Source organism: Rhododendron vialii, chromosome 2a (assembly GCF_030253575.1).
Source record: "Rhododendron vialii isolate Sample 1 chromosome 2a, ASM3025357v1".
Taxonomy (NCBI): domain Eukaryota; kingdom Viridiplantae; phylum Streptophyta; class Magnoliopsida; order Ericales; family Ericaceae; genus Rhododendron; species Rhododendron vialii.
In genome coordinates, this window is record NC_080558.1 from 12,633,943 (window position 1) to 12,653,651 (window position 19,709).

Below are 19,709 nucleotides of genomic sequence, written 5' to 3' on the forward strand. Positions count from 1 at the left end.
TGATATAAATACGACAACGATGTTCATATAAGACGACAATAAAGACAAAAATACTAGTCGTTTGATAATTTCACTTAAGATAAAAATACTAGCCATTTGATAATTTTTCCATTTTTAGTGAATTATTAACAATTTCGGTCATAATTTTTTAGTTTTTAGACTTCTCTGGTTGAGATGAATGATAAATAAAAAAAATATAAAATAAATCTAAAAAAAATTCAGAATAGAGACAAACAAATATACCAAAACACAAATTTAAACTTGCAATCAAACAAGGACAAACCTTGAATTGTTGCCAGGATGATCGGAAGATTATTCAACTCCCAGATCCTCTTTCAGGGTCATCATAATTTAGCCTCTGGCTTTCCCTCGCGTCTTGGAATTCCTGAGGAGTAGACACGTTATGTATCCTTGTTCCTCCATCCGTGAATACAATCAGGACTTCAGGTACATGCTCAACAATCCAACAGTCTTGGCCTTTGTCTGGTTGCATTCTGTCTAAGAACTCTGTTGGCATATCCATAATGAAAAGAGATTTGAGTTGTCTAAGGTTGCGGATACCGGAGGGCACCTCCTTTAGTTGTGGGCAATTATCAATTTGAAGCTCCTTGAGAACGGGCAATCCTCCTTCCTCTATTATAATTGAATTCAATCTCTTTAAGAATCGGAGGTATAGCAACTTAAGCTTCGGAAACCCTCCGACATCGAAATAGAATTGTTCTCCATCATACCCCTTGAAGATATCAAGTTTTATCAAATTAGGTAACGCTTGAAGATCTTTTATTGCATGTGCATCGGTCAATCCTGAAAAATATAGAGTTAGGGAAACTAGATTATCGAGTCTCAATATCCAGTTTGGCAACGTTTCTAAATGTCCACGCAAGATGAGATCCCGAAGAGATTCGGGGGGAGAAGAAAGAGAACACAAATTCAGAATCCCATCGTTGCCTATAGCCCAAACTGACAAAGAATGAAGGTGATTCATCTTCTCAATGGCGGTACAGAGAACCTTCCCATGTTCTATTTTCAAGTTCTTAATACCCAACTTCCTCAATTGCCTCAAATTTTCTAGCTCTTTGATTAAATCATCATTTGCCTCCAAGCCCCAAAATGTATGCAACTCTTCTAAGTGCCCAATCCCTCCTTGTATCGTCAATCCTCTTACCATAAATCTAGACGCGGCTATAAGATGCCGCAACTTACAGAGTCTACTTAAGATCCCAATTTGTAGTACATGTGAGTCTTTCAAGTTCAAAGTTTGTAGGTTGTGTAGATTTCTAACAGACTTGGGAATTATTTTCACACTTGTCCTCTTGACACTTAGGTACCTCAAATGAAGAAGATTTCCAACTTCTTCATGAAGTTGATCAAGAGGAGCACCCTGAAGATCTAGTACTTTCAAAAGCTTGAAATTCACAAATAGAGTACCCAATAAGTGCTTCTTTGGCAACTCATCCATCGAGAAAAGAAAAATGGAACGAATTTTGGATTTGATATTAGTACTCATTGTTTCCAAATTCTTATTCGTTATGTTTTGCATAGGCATTGACCATCGTCGAGTTTCATTATTCCAACTTGGATCTGCTTCTCTCAAAACATGGCAAAAACATAACTCCTCACACTTTGCAAGGATGATCTCGTGGACTACATCATGGACTTGACATCTTTTAATTCTACCATCCAATTTTGCCTCCGAAACTTGAACCAAGCTTCTCTGAACCAGCTCAGTTAAGTGTTCTTCTGCAACTTCTTCCAACGTTTTTCCTTTCTGTCCTTCAATGAAACCCTCGGCTATCCACAATCGAATTAGTCTTCCACGGCTGATTTGAAAGTCCTCAGGTATTATGCCAAAGTACAAGAAACATGGTTTGAGGTAGTAAGGAAGATCATGGTAACTAAGCATTACAATTTTCGTGACGTTTGTGAGATGCGGATTCCTCTCTAACTCGGATCCAAGGCTATTATAGAATCTTTGCCATTCGGACATAACCTTACTTTTTGTGGACAAGAGAGCGCCTATCGTCACAATAGCAAGTGGTAATCCTTCACATTTTCTAACAATGGCACGGGATACTTTCTCCAACTCAGTAGGACAACCACCACCAAAATCATGTTGGAATGTTATCATGCAAAAGAGCTTCCAAGCCTCCTCTGCAATTAAGGGCTCCACCTTGCAGATGTGATCCGATGGGGATTCCTTGCAAAACAAAGCAACATCTTCGCTGCGTGTAGTGACAATTATTCGACTTCCTTTGTCGTTTTTCGGTAAAGCAATTTTTACGATTATCCAAAACTCCGTACTCCATACGTCATCAAAAACAAGTAGATACCTCTTCTGAAGAAAATATTCTCTCAGCATATGAATGAGAGAATTTTGGTCCATCGTGTCGATTCCCACAGGTGCACACTCCTTTCTTGTCTCACATAGCTGCTTCATCATTTTTCTAAAGATGTCATCCATCTTGTATGATTGAGAGACCGATAGCCAAGCTTGGCAATCAAAGTGTTCAATCACTTTTCGGTTGTCAAAAACTTTCTTGGCAAGAGTGGTTTTGCCACATCCTCCCATACCTACAAGTGAAGTGACCGTTCGATTTGATTCTCCAATTATCAACCTGTGGACCAGTTCATCCCGGGTGGACTCAACACCCACAACTTCATCTTCCTCAATGAAAAGAGAGGCAACACGAGGGTCATCATGTAGTTTCTCTTTGTGCTTACTGCTTGACGCATGTTCTAAGGAACTAAAACCATACCTCTCAGCTCTTTCCTTGATGTCACAAATATTCTGTTTGATATCTTGAATTTGACTGGCGATATTATGTTGTGGCTTGAGTTTAGTGATTGAGCGAGTGAGTTTACGAAGGAAACCAATGAAACCACGCCGTTTCCTATTTTCTGCTAGGTGAAGTATGTATTCGTCCATGACATCCTCGATCTCATAAGCCAATGCCCTTACTTGCTTCACCCAATTTTCTGCCCTTTCGTTTTTTAATTTTGGACTTGAATCTGCATCTTTTAGGAATGACATTATGCTTTCTAATTCAGCCTTGATACTGGAAACTTCTTTGTGGATATTCCGCAACAAGTTCACTTCACCAGATAACAATGGCACCAAAGTACTGTTGATAACGGAGCTTACTGCAACTAGTGCCATCAGATCTATTTTCCTGCTTAACACAACACAATTGTTAGTTTCGTAGCTGATACATTTCTGTGGCTGATACATGGTGTGGAATCGCCCACACACACACACTAGCATGAGGAATCGATCAAGCAAAGAATGGAAACAGAAAAGATGTGGTTCTCAATTGGGTAATTGGGTACTCCACAGCTCACACCAGATCTCGTCATAGTCAGCGAAGTGACAAACTAAAGCGGAATCAGGTTACACAACCCTAGCAAGAATATTTCTCTATAACTGACTGAATAAAGAAGCTGATGAATTTTTGTGTGAGAATTGAGAGATTAATTTTTAAACAAGGAAAAATCCATGAACTATATAACTCCTAATTATTAGGTTGAACAGTTTGACTTTCACAAAAAATGAAAGGTGAATAACATCTAGAAACATAGAAGAAACCTGCATTATGCTTTATTCAATTACAAATAAATTTCCTCCAGACTAGAGAAGATCCTATTTCTTGGAATATGGTACGATGGATATTTTCCCCATTGATGGTAGTATCTACCGTTCATGCAAAGGTTGTGTAGTGGGCCGAAATATCCGAAGGTTCAAAGGGTTCAAAAGGGGCATACCACTGTGGACCTATCGTTCAGTCGTCTCAGTTCATCTGTAAGTCAAGACGCATCTTGACATGTCATATTACATATTTCCGAAGGATAGAGGGATCCCTAAGCGCTTTGCCGAGCCCCAGAAGTTGTTCCGAGTGTAATGGTTCTCGCCTCATTTGGTAAGTATGTCTATCGCTCGTAAGAGTTCTCTCGCTCGGTGGACCTTTTATTGTTCGGCGGAGGTTGCCTACGTTCGGGGGGAACTTTGTTTATTCTGTGATGTTGTTCATTCGGGATGACATTCGGACACCATTGTTGTGGAACCTTCTAGAAGCTTCCGATGATACGAAAGTCGTCTTTTCTGATAACCGAAGTGACATCTCTGTTTGATGCGACATGTCTGACATTGACTAATGCGGCTTTGCAATCCTCAAGGGGCGGCGTTCATTAAATGCCCCTAACATGTGACGTCATCCGAGCGTGGCTATGCGCGTGAGAAGCAAAACCGACTTGTTCAGCACTTTACATCTTTGCCTATAAATAGAAGAGTACACCTTCTAGGGCAAGGGTCTGAAACTCTTTCAACTACATTCTTCTTTCTCCTAGCATATTTTCTTACTAAACCTCTTTCCTTCTCCTCCACTTACTGACTTGTTCGTCGGAGCTTCTTTCCGAAGGAACACCACCCTCCGATTTGCAGGTACACGAAGATCGACGTCATTCCTCTATGGTTCACCAACAAGAAGAAAGGTTCAAAAAGATCAAGGTTGAATCAGCCCCCCACAGGTTGTAGATAGGAGTTTTGATGTACCTATAGGTGATCCCAGTAACAAAACTTCAAGCGGGGGTCAGGACGGTACTGATTTTTGCAATTCGAAAGTTTGAAACCTCCTATGTGCTAGTATTAACTTTTTTGAGTCAGTTCATACGGGACAAAAGTGCCATATCTAATCGCCCCTTGGTAAACCCTGGGATTAGTCCCAGGGGGCTAGATGAGTCAAGGTAGATGTAGCATAGCCTAGACACCCTCAGTAATCAAAAAAGAAGTTGGATATTTTCCCCCCTCCAATCCAATGCAGTGGTCACAGCAGTACATGAAATCTAACTGAAAGAGGTGATGATTGCTTGAGATGAAAATTAGAAAGAAAGGTACACCTCAAACAACCATCACCTCTTTGAACTATACAACACTATATATACACGCAAAGAGAGAGAAACAGGAGGGAATCTGATCAATTACCTCTGTAATGCAAGATTTTCTGGAGAGTGAAAACAGAGCAACGAGACCAAATTCGCAAATGTAAATCTGAAAAAGCCAATGAAGTATGTGATGACAGTTGAAAACAAGAAAGAAATGTCACAGCATGTTTGGGTCTGTGGCCTTCCTTTTGTGAACAGCCAACGGTCCACTCTACTTTTGTCAACACTATTACGGACGCATGGAACTGAACAAAACATACATTAATCCGTAAATTACTACTCCAACTAAGTCCGAACATAGGTATGCGGGCTAGTAGGACCACACCCACATGCTTCTTCTTTCTCTCTCTCTAGTTTTCCATCAATTTAGCTAAGTACAAAATAAATGAACAGTAATGTGCACATGATCAAGAGATTAGTGGTCCTCTGTCTTTCATTAACCACATCTGATGGGTTGTCAACAGTAATGTGCACATGATCAAGAGATTGAGGACTGTATATATTGACGTTTTTTTTTCTTGATAATCAAATGTCCGGACTAGCTTGCTCGCACCTCGACTAATTTTAGGGCCATGAAAGTAATGACCGGGCATAACCCCCAGTAGCCTTAAAGTTTGGGATGGTTGGCCTCCGTGACATTCGAACATACAACCGCATAGTCAAGTACGTATATTGATTTCTCATACCCACTTTGCCAACCCTTCTCTGTAGAGAAGACTTTGTAGCGTTCACATGATCAAGAGATTGAACACTCTGTAGCATTTTGAATTTAAAAGGGAGAATATGGTCCTTGGGCTATGCTTTGATACTCTTAACGTAATTTATTTCACATTGTTCGAAGTTGTTAGCTCTAATATTGCTACATAGGAAGCACCATACAAAAAGTCGTAACAGATGAACTGAATAAATAAGCAACGAATCGAACCATAAATGAATTATTAGTTGCTATAGTATGGTTTGCTTTGTGATTGGATTATCTGCAGAAGCCGTATGACAGATATTGATGAACTGATTTGGTCTTCTGATTGACAAAAAAAAAAGCAACGAATCGAACCATAAAAGTTCGTAACTGACCATTAATATCCACAGCTTTACTTATGTGCGTACTCGTGCTTAACTATACGAAAAGGTCCAAAAGAGTTAACAAATACTCCTAAGAAACGGTAACATTGCTTCGGTACACTCTGTGACCTAGCTTTCTTCCTTTGGGATACCATTTAAGTAGAGATCACGTGTGTTAAATGGATTATTGAGTACAGATGAGATGAGATGCTAGAGCAATGGTTTTTGGGTTGTCCTTACAATTTCCCCTTAATACTCCTAAAAGAAATTGTGTAAATCATTAATTCTTACAAAATAGATGAAAATAGTAGTACCAATTACGTAGTCAAGCGTCAATTATGCTATGGATCGATGAACACTTATATATACCCGCGCGTACACCTACACAGGCTTTTAAACTTACAAAGGCAGAGGGCGCACGCTGTGTAAGTGTGCTTCTAGAGTCTAGAACTTTTGTTAAGATTTTGGGATCTAGATCTTCTGCCCCATCTCCGTTGAGGATTCGAGCACGCAAATCCACGATCAACACACACAATCAAAGAACAAACCAATGAAGAGAAAACAATCACAAACAGATAGAAGAGAGACACAGAGATTTTTACGCGGTTCTGACTTGAGCGATGAACTCAATCGTACATCTATGGGGTGCTAGGGTGTGTTACTATGAATGTTTGAATGTTACAGTTACAATAGAATGGGGGTTGCCCTTTTTTCTTTTATATCATAAGCATACAATAGACTGAAACCCTAAAAAATGCTAACCTGCACGCATCTCGATTCGCGCTCAGCTTAAATAGATTTCATCCCAACAATTCTCCCACTTGAAAACTGTTTAAAGCGGCACCCCCAAACATCAATGGTCATCTTCAGACACCACCAATCATAAACACACCAGTACCCAGTCTCCCACTCAAGCTTGGAGACCCACGGAAGCTGAACAAGCCTTCAGCTTCCCCACAGTAACCACCTTCGTGAATATGTCTGTTGGATTTTCACTTATGTGAATCTTCTCCAAAGTGAATTGTCCTTCCTCCAACAGAGAGCGAATAAAGTGATACTTTATATCAATATGTTTGGTCCTTGAATGAAATGCTGCATTTTTTGCCAGATGTATAGCACTCTGACTATCGCTGAACAATCTGCATTTGTCTTGCTCTTTACCTAACTCTTTCATGAAGATCCTTAACCATACCATCTCTTTGCACGCCTTCGTGGCTGCAACATATTCTACCTCTGTCGTGGAAATAGTCACTATTCTTTGTAGCTGTGAGACCCAACTGACTGCTGCACTCCCCAAAGTAAACACATACCCAGTAGTGCTCTTCCTGCTGTCAATGTCCTCTACCAAATCTGAATCCATAAAACCTTGTGGACAAATATCAGAACCCCCATAACACAAAGCCAAATCCATAGTACCTTTCAGATAACGCAGAATCCCCTTGACTGCTTTCTACTGCTCCTTGTTCGGATTTGCCATGAACCTTCTAACAACTCCTACTGCATGAGCGATGTCTGGCCTTATATTAACCATGGCATACATCAAACTGCCTACTGCCAAGGCATATGGAACACTCGCCATGTAGCACTGTTCTTTATCAGTTGCTTCATTTCTTTCACTTGAAAGCTTGAAGTGACTTGCCAAAGGTGTGCTAACTTGCTTAGCATTCTCCATGTTAAAACGTTTCAATACCTTTTTAACATACTCTTTCTGTGACAACTTCAACTTTCCCATTGCTCTGTCCCTACTAATTCGCATCCCAAGGATTTTCTTTGCAAAACCCAAATCCTTCATTGCAAATTCTTTAGACAGTTGTGCCTTGAGATTCACAATTTCATCCATGCTTGAACCTACAACAAGCATATCATCTACATACAACAAAAGTATGAGATACGACGTACCAAGCTTTTTAAAGTAACAACAGTGATCCCCATGACACCTAATGAAACCCGTATTAGTCATAAAAGTATCAAACTTTTTATACTACTGTCTCAGAGCCTATTTTAACCCATACAGGCATTTCTTAAGCTTGCACACTTGATTCTCATTTCCTTCCACAACATAACCTTCTGGCTGATGCATATAAATGTCCTCCTCCAAGTCCCCATGAAGGAAAGCAGTTTTGACATCTAACTGCTCTAAGTGCAAGTTCTCAACCATCACAATATTAAGAACACATCTGATAGTACAAATCTTCACAACAAGTGAAAAAATTTCAGTGAAGTCGATACCTAGTTTCTGCTCAAAACCCTTCACTACCAACCTTGCCTTGAACCATTCACTACCATCAGATTCTTCCTTAATCTTGTAAACCCACTTGTTGTGCAAAGCTCTCTTCCCCTTGGGCAATTGAACCAATTCCCAAGTCTGGTTTGATGAGAGAGAATCCACCTCATCATCCATGGCGTGCTCCCACTCCTCACTGGTCTCAACCTGCAATGCTTCTTTAAAATATTCTGGTTCACCACTATCTGTTAGCAACAAATAATGTAAAGATGGAGAATAACGTATTGGAGGTTTAGCAACACATGTAGACCTCCTGGGAGGGGGAGTCTGTGGATTTTCCTGTGGAATGGATTCAGTATTAATATCCTGAGGCTGCAGGACTTTGCTGTCTAAGATCCCTTCAAACTCTACCAAGTCTGAATTTTCCTCAGCCTCCTCGGGTTGACTGTTCCTGTTTCTATACAAAGCAGATTCATTAAATACCACATCTACACTCCTGCGTGTTTTCTGATTTTCAAAATCGTACAGCCTATAACCATAGCTATCAGTACCATAGCCTATGAACACGCACTTACGAGACTTAGCATCAAGTTTACCTCTTTCTGCCAGTTCTATATGCATATAAGCAATGCAACCAAAACTCGTAAATGAGATAAATTTACCTCTTTACCTGTCTAAGCCTCTTCTGATAATCCACAATTCAAAGGAACTGAAGGTCCCCTATTGATCAAGTGCACGGCCGTATCTACTGCATGAGCCCAGAACTGCTTAGGCAACCCAGCATGCAACCTCATGCTCCTCGCACGCTCTAAGATCGTCCTATTCATGCGTTCAGCAACTCCATTCTGTCTTGGCTTTCTTGAGACCGTTTCTATCCTACGAATCCCTTCCGCAGTGCAATGAGCCTCAAATTCATCGCTACAATACTCGCCACCGTTATCTGATTTCAGGCACTTCAATTTCTTTCCTGTTTCATTCTCAACTAGTGCTCTCCAATTCTTAAAGACACTAAACACATCAGACTTATGTTTAAGAAAATAAACCCATAATTTTCTAGTAGCGTCATCAATGAAAGTAACAAAATAATTAGCACCACCACGAGAGGTTACCTTAGAAAGACCCCACACATCGGTGTGCACAAGCTCCAGCTTCTCTGTTTTCAGGGTTCTAGCCACCTTCGTAAAGCTGACTTTCCTCTATTTCCCGAGAACACTGTCCTCACAAAATTCCAAGTCCAGCGACTTACAACCCGGTAACTTTCCCTTCGACAACATTACTTTTATTCCCTTTTCGCTCATGTGACCCAATCTATGATGTCACGTAGTGCAATCATTCCCTTTTGCTGCCACCGCAATGCTACTATATGTACCTATAGATACATAGAGGGTTCCGTCTTTCTTACCACAAGCAAGAGTCAAGGCCCCCTTACTCATCTTCCATGCGTCTGAAGTAAATGATGTAACAACTCCACCATCTGACAACTGACCCACTGAAATAAGATTCTGTGTTAGACTAGGCACATGTCTAACATTCTATAATTTCATAATTGTCTTGTCTGTCTGAGTAATCTGTACATCTCCTTTCCCAACTATGCTGTAAGTTTCATCATCGCCCAAATACACTTTGCCGAAATTTTCTTGCACATAATTTTGTAACACATCCATGCATGGAGTAGCATGGAATGAGGCTCCAGAGTCTACAATTCAAGACTCACTACGAGAATCTAGCGAACAAATCAAGCAATCATTATCAAACTCATCGGATACATAGGTAGTGTTCTTACCCCCTTGATTTTTCCCGTTCTACTGCTTTGCCGGTGCCTTACAATCTCGCCTCCAGTGCCCCTTCTGACCACAGTTGAAGCACTCCTCAACCTTAGTATCTCCTCCCCGAGATTTATTATGGCCCCTGTTCTTTGAAGCCGCTCTGCCTTTATTTTTGTTCTTATTGTTTCCCCTATTCGCAAACCTGCCCGTATCCTCTATACTCAATGCTGAACCCGAAGCAGTATCCTCACCCGATACTCTCCTCTGAGCCTCTTTGCCTAATATCAAACCAGTAACATCCTTCTCTTTTATCTTTTCAAAGCCGAAAGAATTGCTTACTGCCACGACAAGTCCGTTCCAACTTTCTGACAAACTTGATAATAAAATAAGAGCTCTAATTTCATCATCGAAATTAATACCCATGGATTCTAGCTGATTCGTGACCGTATTAAATTTGTTGAGATGTTCAGCAACATTAGAATTTTCAGGCATCTTTAGGTTAAACAACTTTTTCATAAGATATACCTTATTCACCGCTAAAGGCTTTTCGTACATCTTTTCTAGGGCTTTGAACAAATCTGTTGTAGTCTTTGCTTTGGCAATATTTGACGTGACCGACGGCGCGAGGGTTAATCGCACAATCCCCAAAGCTTTGCGATCCAAAATATCTCAATCTACTTGTTTTATGCTTTCTGGCTTAACGCCGCTGATCAGGTGATATAGATCCTTCTGACATAGAATATCCTCTATCTGCATCTTCCAGAAAGCATAGTTCATACCACTGAACTTCTCGATCTTGACTTTGTCTTCTACCATTATGTGAAACCCTAGATCTCCTAACCCGAAGCTCTGATACGAGTTGTTGAGAATTCGAGCACGCAAACCCACAATCAACACACACACAATCGAAGAACAAACCAACGAAAATAAAACAATCACAAACGGAGAGAAGAGAGACACAGAGATTTTTACATGGTTCCGACTTGAGCGATGAACTCAATCGTACATCCACGGGATGCTGGGGTGTTTCACTATGAATGTTTGAATGTTACAGTTACAATAGGATGGGGGCTGCCCTTTTTGCTTTTATATCATAAGTATACAATAGACCGAAACCCTAAAAAAGGCTGACCCGCACGCATCTCAGTTCGCGCTCAGCTTAAATAGATTTCATCCCAACAATCTCCGTCTTCTCAGCAATCTATTAGTTTGAGGTTATGGATGGTAGCAGAGGTATAAGACCCAATAACTTAGTTTTGCAATAATTTGGGTCACATGCAATCGAGGGGACACAAGAGGGGTCCAAGCGAAAATTTTATTGGGCAGCACAATCATGCAAAGTTCCAATATCTTCCGCTAACACACAATCACAGAACTATTGAGTATTTTCTCCCGTAAAGATAGTTCTATCAAATGATATGTGACAAGGGGGCACTGGATGTGAATGGTACTTTGAAATACTTGGACTTATTTATCGTCCTGAATATGAATTTCCTCCACCTCGTGTGTTGCCAATAACACCTGAGAATTAATAATTCATAAATCCGAAGTCAACGAATCACTACTCACCAATTACTAAATGGAAAACTACTACTAGTAGAACATTAATCCAGAACGTGAGGTATTGGGGTGAAACGTATTGACGATAAGCAAACATATGATGAAAGAAAAGAAGTAAAGATAATTAAAAGTTTTTCTCACAGAATTACCAAAAAAGATTAATCTAATGATAGATCGATGTTGATAAATGTCTATATAATACCACCGGTCAGGTCGCTCCTATTTTTTGCCTTCTCCAAACTAAACCTAAGGACACTCAGCCATCATGCATCTAGCCGCACCACCTGAGAGAGAGAGAGAGAGAGAGAGAGAGAGAGAGAGAGAGAGAGAGAGATTTCTAGCGTGCATTGTAATCAAGTTATTCCCTTCTTCCATCTCCCAAGAATATTGCTCTGCCTCCTGAGTTGTAAATTCAAGCCCCATCGAAGCCTTGCCATGCACCTGCATGCCACTGAAATATCTCTATTGCTTTAGATTTTGAAAATCCTAGGGAATAAGACACTGAATAATGTGTGAGTAGCAATGTAAAGCACAGAGTGATGTGAGAGTGTTGGGACTGTTCCTCCATGTAAAGCTTGTACATATACTAGTGTGTTTGCTCCGATTACCTCCATGAATGTACCCGAGTTTGGGGACCACGTATATCTCATGTGTTCGCGTTTGTGTGCGTGTGTTTTGGCTCTGGTTTGATCCACTCAGAGGGCACAAGCTAGCCCCTTTTTCCACCCCAAAACTCCACCACCAGTTCAGGAAGAGAGAGTACTAACTCATCAACCTGAGTTTCAAAACCGGCCCCCAAACCACCCCTTTAGGCCTCTTTGTATAAAATAATCCTAACATTCTAAGTAGAATTCAAATGTGCACAGATCTATTTTCATGCTTCCCAGTATTTTGATTTCTTGCCAATGACCGAAGGGAGAACATTTTCGGTATCTCACCCATGTTGAGGTGTAATTTTGAGTAATGCTACTTGAAAGTTTCTGTTTAATGAATTATCTTAGTGGGTGGTGTCCTTTTAATTTTCTTACTTCTGTTTCATTTTGAGTTTATGGTACTTTGATTCTTCTTGCAAATTCACAGGCACAATTCACTCATGATACGAAAGCTGCCAATTAAGCCAATAAGGAAAACAAATTTAATCGTCGAAAAAATTGCTTCAATCTTGCATTTGTGCTTATTACATAGGCATTTGAATTGAAAGAGCAAAGAACACCCATGAGATTGTAATTTACAAATTCAGCGAACACAAATGATCGTCAAGAACACCCACTCACTGCAAATAGTAACGTTGGTTGCATTCTGGGGGAAGTCTGTCACGTCCTCGAATTTTAACATAATTATAAATGATTTTCATAATAAAAATACTCACAAATATCCGTACTGTACCCAAAAGATCACTGTGTTCCCATTCCCTCGATTAAGCTTCCAAGTCCATAATGTTCCAACATATTACAACATTGGCTCGACGGCCCCAGATTATCATAAGTAGCAAAGTTCGAAAAAGAATTAGTGGTTACAATATTTCGAGTCAAAAGAATTACAATTTTAGTTACAAATACATCTTTCAAAATAAATTTACAAAGATGAATAGGCAACTCCTTCGGTTAACTTTCAAAAACAATGTCCACACTCCAAGCACGCCAAGCAATGCAAGCTATGGTTCCGGGTTAGCACCTGAAAATAATATAAGGCTTGAGCTACACTAGCCCAGTAGAAAAGTCTACGCAAACTCTATATGCAAATAAGATGAAAGATGTCGATGAAACATAGACTTTCGAATAACAAAGGGAGCATGGATGAGACACAAGTACTATATTAGAAATTTAGAACGTAAACGAACACTTCACTCTTGACAGTTAACCTATCTTTGTCCTTCGAATTCATTTTTACTCATCTTTCGATCTTCACGCATCCACCTCATATGGTTACGTTACAACCGCTTAGTATCTCATAAGTTCCCTATGGATCCTTGATGGGCACACAAGAAATCCTTCACATCGTCGCATCACGATATCAATCAAAAGACATTCCGGGCATTAGGACCCCGTATACCCAATTTACATTCCGGGTGATAATGACCCCGTACATCCAATTCTCATTCCGGGTTTTCAGGACCCCGTATATCCGATTCTCATTCCGGGTTCTCGGGACCCCGTATATCCGATCACATGTTTTGTTCCCAGCTTCAGGTTCAACAGAAATCAATCCTTACATTACATGTTTCTCGTTTCATTGATTAGCTACCGTTTCTGTCATCTTATCATTCACATGTTCTGAAACCGTCATTAATTCCCCTTTAAGCGATCTACTAACCTTTTACTTCAAGTTAAACCCATGACCCACGCATCAACTACTCACTGCGGTTTTCAGTTCAAATTAGGCGGTAGCATATCACATTATATTCGTAATCCATTAAAGTCAATCCGTTGATCCTAGTTTCCGTGATAATTAACTCAATAAGTTCATTCAAGTCCATCGGGCATGTTTTTAGGTATGAAATATGTATTATTCTCCAAACACTAGAAATGATGCGTAAACGAACCCAATAGAGTCAATGAAAAGCTTCGACACGCGAGTTGAAGGATATAGGAAAGCAGCTGAAAGATACTGCAGCAGCTCAAGGAAGCAGCTGAAAGCAGCTCAAACTCCTAGTCTCCTACCGGTAGGCAGGCAAGTCCTACCGGTAGAACTTGAAGACAGAAAGGCCAACATTTCGGTAGAACCTAGACCTACCGGTAGGTGAACAAGTCCTACCGGTAGAAACTCCAATTCACGCAACCTACCGGTAGGCAAGAAAGTCCTACCGGTAGAACTTGGAAACAGAAAGGTCAACATTCGAATTTGTGCTTGACCTACCGGTAGGTATGGAATTCCTACCGGTAGAAGTTCGATACGTTGAGCAGCTTTTGAGCTGCTGCTGTACGTTTGAGCTGGTTACGAAGAAATTCCTCAATTGTTCTACCGGTAGGGAAAAGGCTCCTACCGGTAGGGAATCGATTTTCTGGTAAAGTAACAACGTTCTACCGGTAGAAAGGACAGGCCTACCGGTAGGAATCTAGGAAAAACAGACAATTCTAACAGCAACTACGAATTTTCAATCCAAACTTAAACACGACATTACAAGCACGATTCATGCACCAAATCACCCATAAAACATATAAAGAGAGGTAGAATTCCCTACCTCGAGTATCCAAGCCGAAACCAAAGAGATTATGCAAGCCCTAGCTTCCGGAATCCCAACCGAGCTAAATACACCGAACCGAGCTCTATCCAATGCGATACGAGCCCGATTACACAAGTAGAAAATGGAGTTGAGGTTGATAGTTTTGGGTTTTGAGTTTAGAGGCGAGTTTTTGGGTGAGAGAGTGAGAGAGATGAAGAGAGCCGGGAGAGGAGAGAGAGAACCGAGAGATGGAGAGGGAGGAGAGAAAATGAATTTTCTCTCCTGGCACACACACACATATACACACATGCACTATATTACACTAACACCCATAATTTCCATATTCTTGCACATTAACCTACAACCACAATCTCCACACTAAACCATCACTTATCCCTTTATAAAATATTAAAATTAAAAAAAAATAAGGAAATTTACGGGTCTCTACAAAGTCCCTGAGGAAAGCGTTTGTAGTCTGCAGTAATCGTAAATCATACAGTTCTCCTGCACCCACAAGAGTTTTTCCTTCTCTTCGGAGTCCAATGATTGGGTCAGCGATGCCTCAGTTACTGAATTGGTAGTCTCAGAAGAACCACATGAAGATGATCCTGATGAGTATTCGCAAGCATTTATGACAAAAATTTTATACGAAGCGGTGAAAGGAGCTTGTGTCCAATCAGTCTTTATTCTCCCCCCTTCCGTGGCCCAGGACTCTCCATCCCATATGGTCGCGTAGATTGTCGTCGCTTGGTTATTTAGGAATGGGACATCAATGGCTTCGTTATTATTGAATACCCTTATTGGAGTATCATCCACCATGAGGCTGTATGTTCGTTTAAAGAATAAAAGAAGCATTAGAAAGCAGCTAAGAAGCTCGAGTCTACTGGAAACCAAAAAAAAAAAAAAAACCCAAAGCAGAACATCGTTATGCATTAAAAACTCTGTTTGTACGCTTATGAAAGCAGAGGATAGGGTACGTTACATGATGCGTTGAGGATTCCAAATCACTGTGTACTTGTGGAAGGATGCGGTGAGATCAAACCAGACACGAAATTGCTGTTCCCGGTTACCGACGCCTTGGGAGAAAATATTGGTATGGATAGTGTATGGCTGTCCAGACGCATTGCCTAAGAATTCAAAGTCGATCTCGTTATGGTTTGCTCCCTGGGAGGATAACTGCATGCATATAAAAAAGAAAGTCAGATGAAGTCAATAAGACCATATAATTCTTGTATTCCAAACAAAAAATCAAAAACAAAGAAGAAGAGATCGAGAGACAGTGCCAGCGGAGTTGGTGTGTTTGACTTTTAGTATAAAAAGAGACAAGTGTCTTATTCCGACATAGTGAAGCAATCTTAGGTATGGGTCAACTTTGACTTAATTTTTGGGTCTGTTCACTTTTTTGCTGTATGTATCATTGGAATTGTGATCGGAAGGAATAGATTGTGGCTTACGTAAAAGGTGGCGACAGTGCCAGCGGAGTTGCCGGGAACAAGCTTGATATTCATGTCGAACCTTCCAAACAAGTAATTGTTTTTGGATTGGTAACCGGAGCCGGTAGAATTGTCCAATGACAACGTGAGAAGTTTACCGCCGTCGAGTGTATTAGCCAGTTCGTTGCCTTAATATATTTCACCAGCTCGGTGGAAGGTCTCAGCTGAGGCAACCTTAAGAAGAGCCATCAACATTAGAACCATATGAATTACGGAGGAGGAAGGGGTGGACATTGGAGAGAGAGAGAGAGAGAGCGCAGTTTTGTATGTGTGTTTGATGGTTTGAAGGCTGGGGTAGTGGTGAGGGATATATATACATATATGAAGTGTTAGAAAAAAGCTTTTAAAAACTTTGTCAAAATAATTTATTATGTTAATAATTACCTTTACTAATTAAATTGTTGGTTAGGGAGGATAAACATTTGTAACTCCCTATCATTATATTATGCATGTAGTTCCTATTTGAAGAATGATATACTCTTGATTTTTGTATATTTTATCTACACTATCATTTTTCTGTAGAACGTGTTCATACAGAATTTATTCCGCTTTTAGTCACCCTCGCGCGTTAGGAAATTGATACAACGGTTGGTAAACTCAGTTAGAATCTTTCCTCTCTCTTTTTTTTTTTGATGAACTGTGCTACACACAGTAATCTGTGCACAAATTTCGTTGTGGGGCCCACCACGGGTCCCACACAAATCATCCGGGCCGTTCATTAAATGTAAAACATTTTTTCAAGGGTCCCCGTTAAAAATAAACTCAATCCAATACCTATAGATGCTTCATCCAACCATCTTACTTTTCATTCAGATTTTTGGATAATGAAAAGTTATATGATTGGATCGAGCACCTATAGGTATCGGATTGAGATTAGTTTTTACGGGGACCCTTGAAAAAATGTTTTATATTTAATGAATGGCTCGGATGATTTGTGTGGGACCTATGGTGAGCCCCACAACAAAATCTGTGCACAGATTGTATGTGTGTGTAGACTTTTTGTTTTTTGATAGCTATGAGGGTGAAATTCCAACAACGAACTTTAATAGAGCACATGCGTGTATAATGGATGGTGGACTTTGATACTAAATATTAACAAACACCGAGTCTATTAGCAATTGGGAACGGTGTTGTGCAGTGGTGTGCGCACCTCTAAGCCATCAGATCATGCATCCGAGAGCTCAGATTCCATCTCGGCAATGAACGGCTCTCGATCGTTGATTGCCGAGATAAGATCCAGACCGTCGGATGCATGATCCGACGGCTCAAAGATGCGCAACACTGTACTGTGCTGTGCTGTGCTGTGCATGTTCCCTTTTTTTAAGGTTGTCCATTTGACTTAATTAGAAGGGCAATCATAGTTCTTTTAGGTATAAATTCAATGGCGGTATGTAATTCCTACAACTAATAATGCGGGCCGGTTCCGTTTGGTATAAATTCAGTGAACGTACGCAATGTATACATTGGTTGGAATGGTAATGAAAAATACTTCTCAATGGGTTAGATTTTGGTCGGGAAGACGAAGAACACTAATTAGCAATCTCCAATTTAAAATTCCCATAAGCACGGGGATTTTCTTGCCTAAATCCCACCACATGCAATATAGTGCAACTAAAATGTTTACTTGCACTGAACACAAACTTTGTAAACTGGTCATTGCTCCCCATCATTGGTTGCAACTCGCAATTCCTTTTGTTTACTTGAACTAGGTACTGAATACCGATGAAACTGATCTTTTGATGCCGTAATAATATATAGTGTCTTAATCCTATTTAACGCTCAGATTGGAATAACCGTATGATTAATATATTATAATACCATAACGAAAACCTATAAACAAAGGGAGAAGAGTTGTTTCCAATATATATCTGGGCCTTTTTCCTTTGCTTCTAACTGAGACTTCCTAGTTCTCATCGAATCAGTGATCAGGGTATCTTACAATCTTCTCCACCATAGTTTCCCCTCCTCCAACAGAGCTAACCACGACCCTCTCCTCTTCCTTAACAGCAACTGCTTTGAGAGCAACTAATTGTCACGTCGATCGACCCATTTTATTGGCAACCATGTTAAGTAGTGATTGCGTTAATTAGATGCCTTATATGAGTTTCCTGACTTTAAATGGATAAGTTAATAAGTTAATGTGTTGTATGCATTGAGGAATGCCAATTGCTATAAGAGTTAAGCTTGCTATTTTGTTTGTTTATCCCAGTATTTTATGGGGAGTGATTTTGCCACTCCTCTTTTTGTTAATGTTACTCCCCTTTTGTCTTGATTAGATGATTTATTTTGTGAGAGAATGAGAGTGGCATTAACAAAAAGGGAAGTGGCAAAATCAATTTCCTATTTTGTTTTGTTTTGTTTTCCCAGAACCGATCGGTACAGTTAATATTGCCAAGGCTGCACTTTTTTTTTTTTGGGTTGAAGATCGTCTCCAAAGATGCACCAAACAATCCTTGTATCTAGAGTTCGGCCGCCTCAATATACCATTTGTCGAGTTTTAATAAAATTTTGTTGTCTATCAAATAAAATTAGGTACTGGGGTAAGACTCGAACACATTCTAACCTCGATAGTCTCCCTATGTTATTGTTATAGGTTTGGTTGTATTAAGGTTAGCCATTTCAATGGTCCTTAAACTGCACTTTGGAAAATTGGATATTGAGATATTCTACCTTCCAAGCTGGATTGCCTTTTGAAGTTAATTGCTAATGTGGTTCAATGTTTATGCATGCAGGCCTCCGGCAAGAGTGTTGCTGATGTGAGTGACCTATTTTGTGAAATAGGTGTTGTATTAACTATTAAGGAACAAGTGATGATCACTTCTGACATGATCTCTAGAAAGTAGGGGTGGCAAATTGAACCCAGACCCATTAACAAACCCATACCCATCAACTAAAAAGTAGACCCAACCCAACCCATTTATTAGTTGGGTAAAAATGGGTCCAAGCCCAACTAACCCATTATTAATTGGGTCTTAATTGGGCATTAATTGGGTCAACTTAAATGACCCAATGGGTCATGCAAGTAACCCACCAAAAAAAATAAATAGTTCTGAACGGTAGAATGGAGTCGTCCCCGACGGAATCCATGGCTTTCTCGTAATGGCCCAGGAATGAAAAGATTCTCCCATGGGAAGGACCTCTCTCTCTCTCTCTCTCTACTGTTTATTCAATTCTTTTGTGTTAAATCACTCGCATCCAAATATATTTTGGACGATATTAAAAATTAATTGTGACAGGTAACAATTATTTTTGACCAGTCAAAATTGAAAATTGACCAGTCAAAATAAATAGCTTTGCTGTGAATTAAGTTTCTCTCGTGGTATTTAGTCCCGCATAGGATTTGGATTAAAAATTTATGAGTTTCGATTATAATTTTTTACTTTTTCGATTTTTCTCAACGAGACCAATCACTAAGTCACAAAAGTTTGACGCAAAACTATCAAATAAGAAAAAAAATTGAACAAAAACAAAAAAATTCGATTTTTCTCGCAACGGGCTAGTTTTGA

At 40.0% G+C, this 19,709-nt stretch overlaps 1 protein-coding gene and 1 pseudogene across 1 annotated transcript; both read right to left on the reverse strand.

Annotated features, from left to right (window-relative positions):
* Positions 1-316: 316 nt before the first annotated feature.
* On the reverse strand, positions 317-6,769 carry LOC131317143 (disease resistance protein RPM1-like). The gene is made up of 5 exons (XM_058346715.1): positions 6,760-6,769; positions 5,585-5,640; positions 4,976-5,041; positions 4,360-4,460; positions 317-3,170 (listed from the first exon to the last, which is right to left on the reverse strand). Exons 1-5 carry the CDS (start codon positions 6,767-6,769, stop codon positions 317-319), a joined length of 3,087 nt encoding a protein of 1,028 aa, XP_058202698.1.
* An 8,375-nt stretch (positions 6,770-15,144) lies between these two features.
* LOC131317144 (xyloglucan endotransglucosylase protein 7-like) lies at positions 15,145-16,437 on the reverse strand (annotated as a pseudogene).
* Between the last annotated feature and the right edge of the window lie 3,272 nt (positions 16,438-19,709).

What these genes read in the sequence shown, in the direction of transcription:
- LOC131317143 (XM_058346715.1), bottom strand. An exon ending in ACGTACTTGACTATGCGGTT is followed by an intron (nt 5,042 to 5,584) that starts GTATGTTCGAAT and finishes TGGCTTTTTCAG; the next exon opens with ATTTACATTTGCGAATTTGG. An exon ending in AGTGGAGGAGAAGGAAAGAG is followed by an intron (nt 3,171 to 4,359) that starts GTTTAGTAAGAA and finishes TGTGTTAAGCAG; the next exon opens with GAAAATAGATCTGATGGCAC.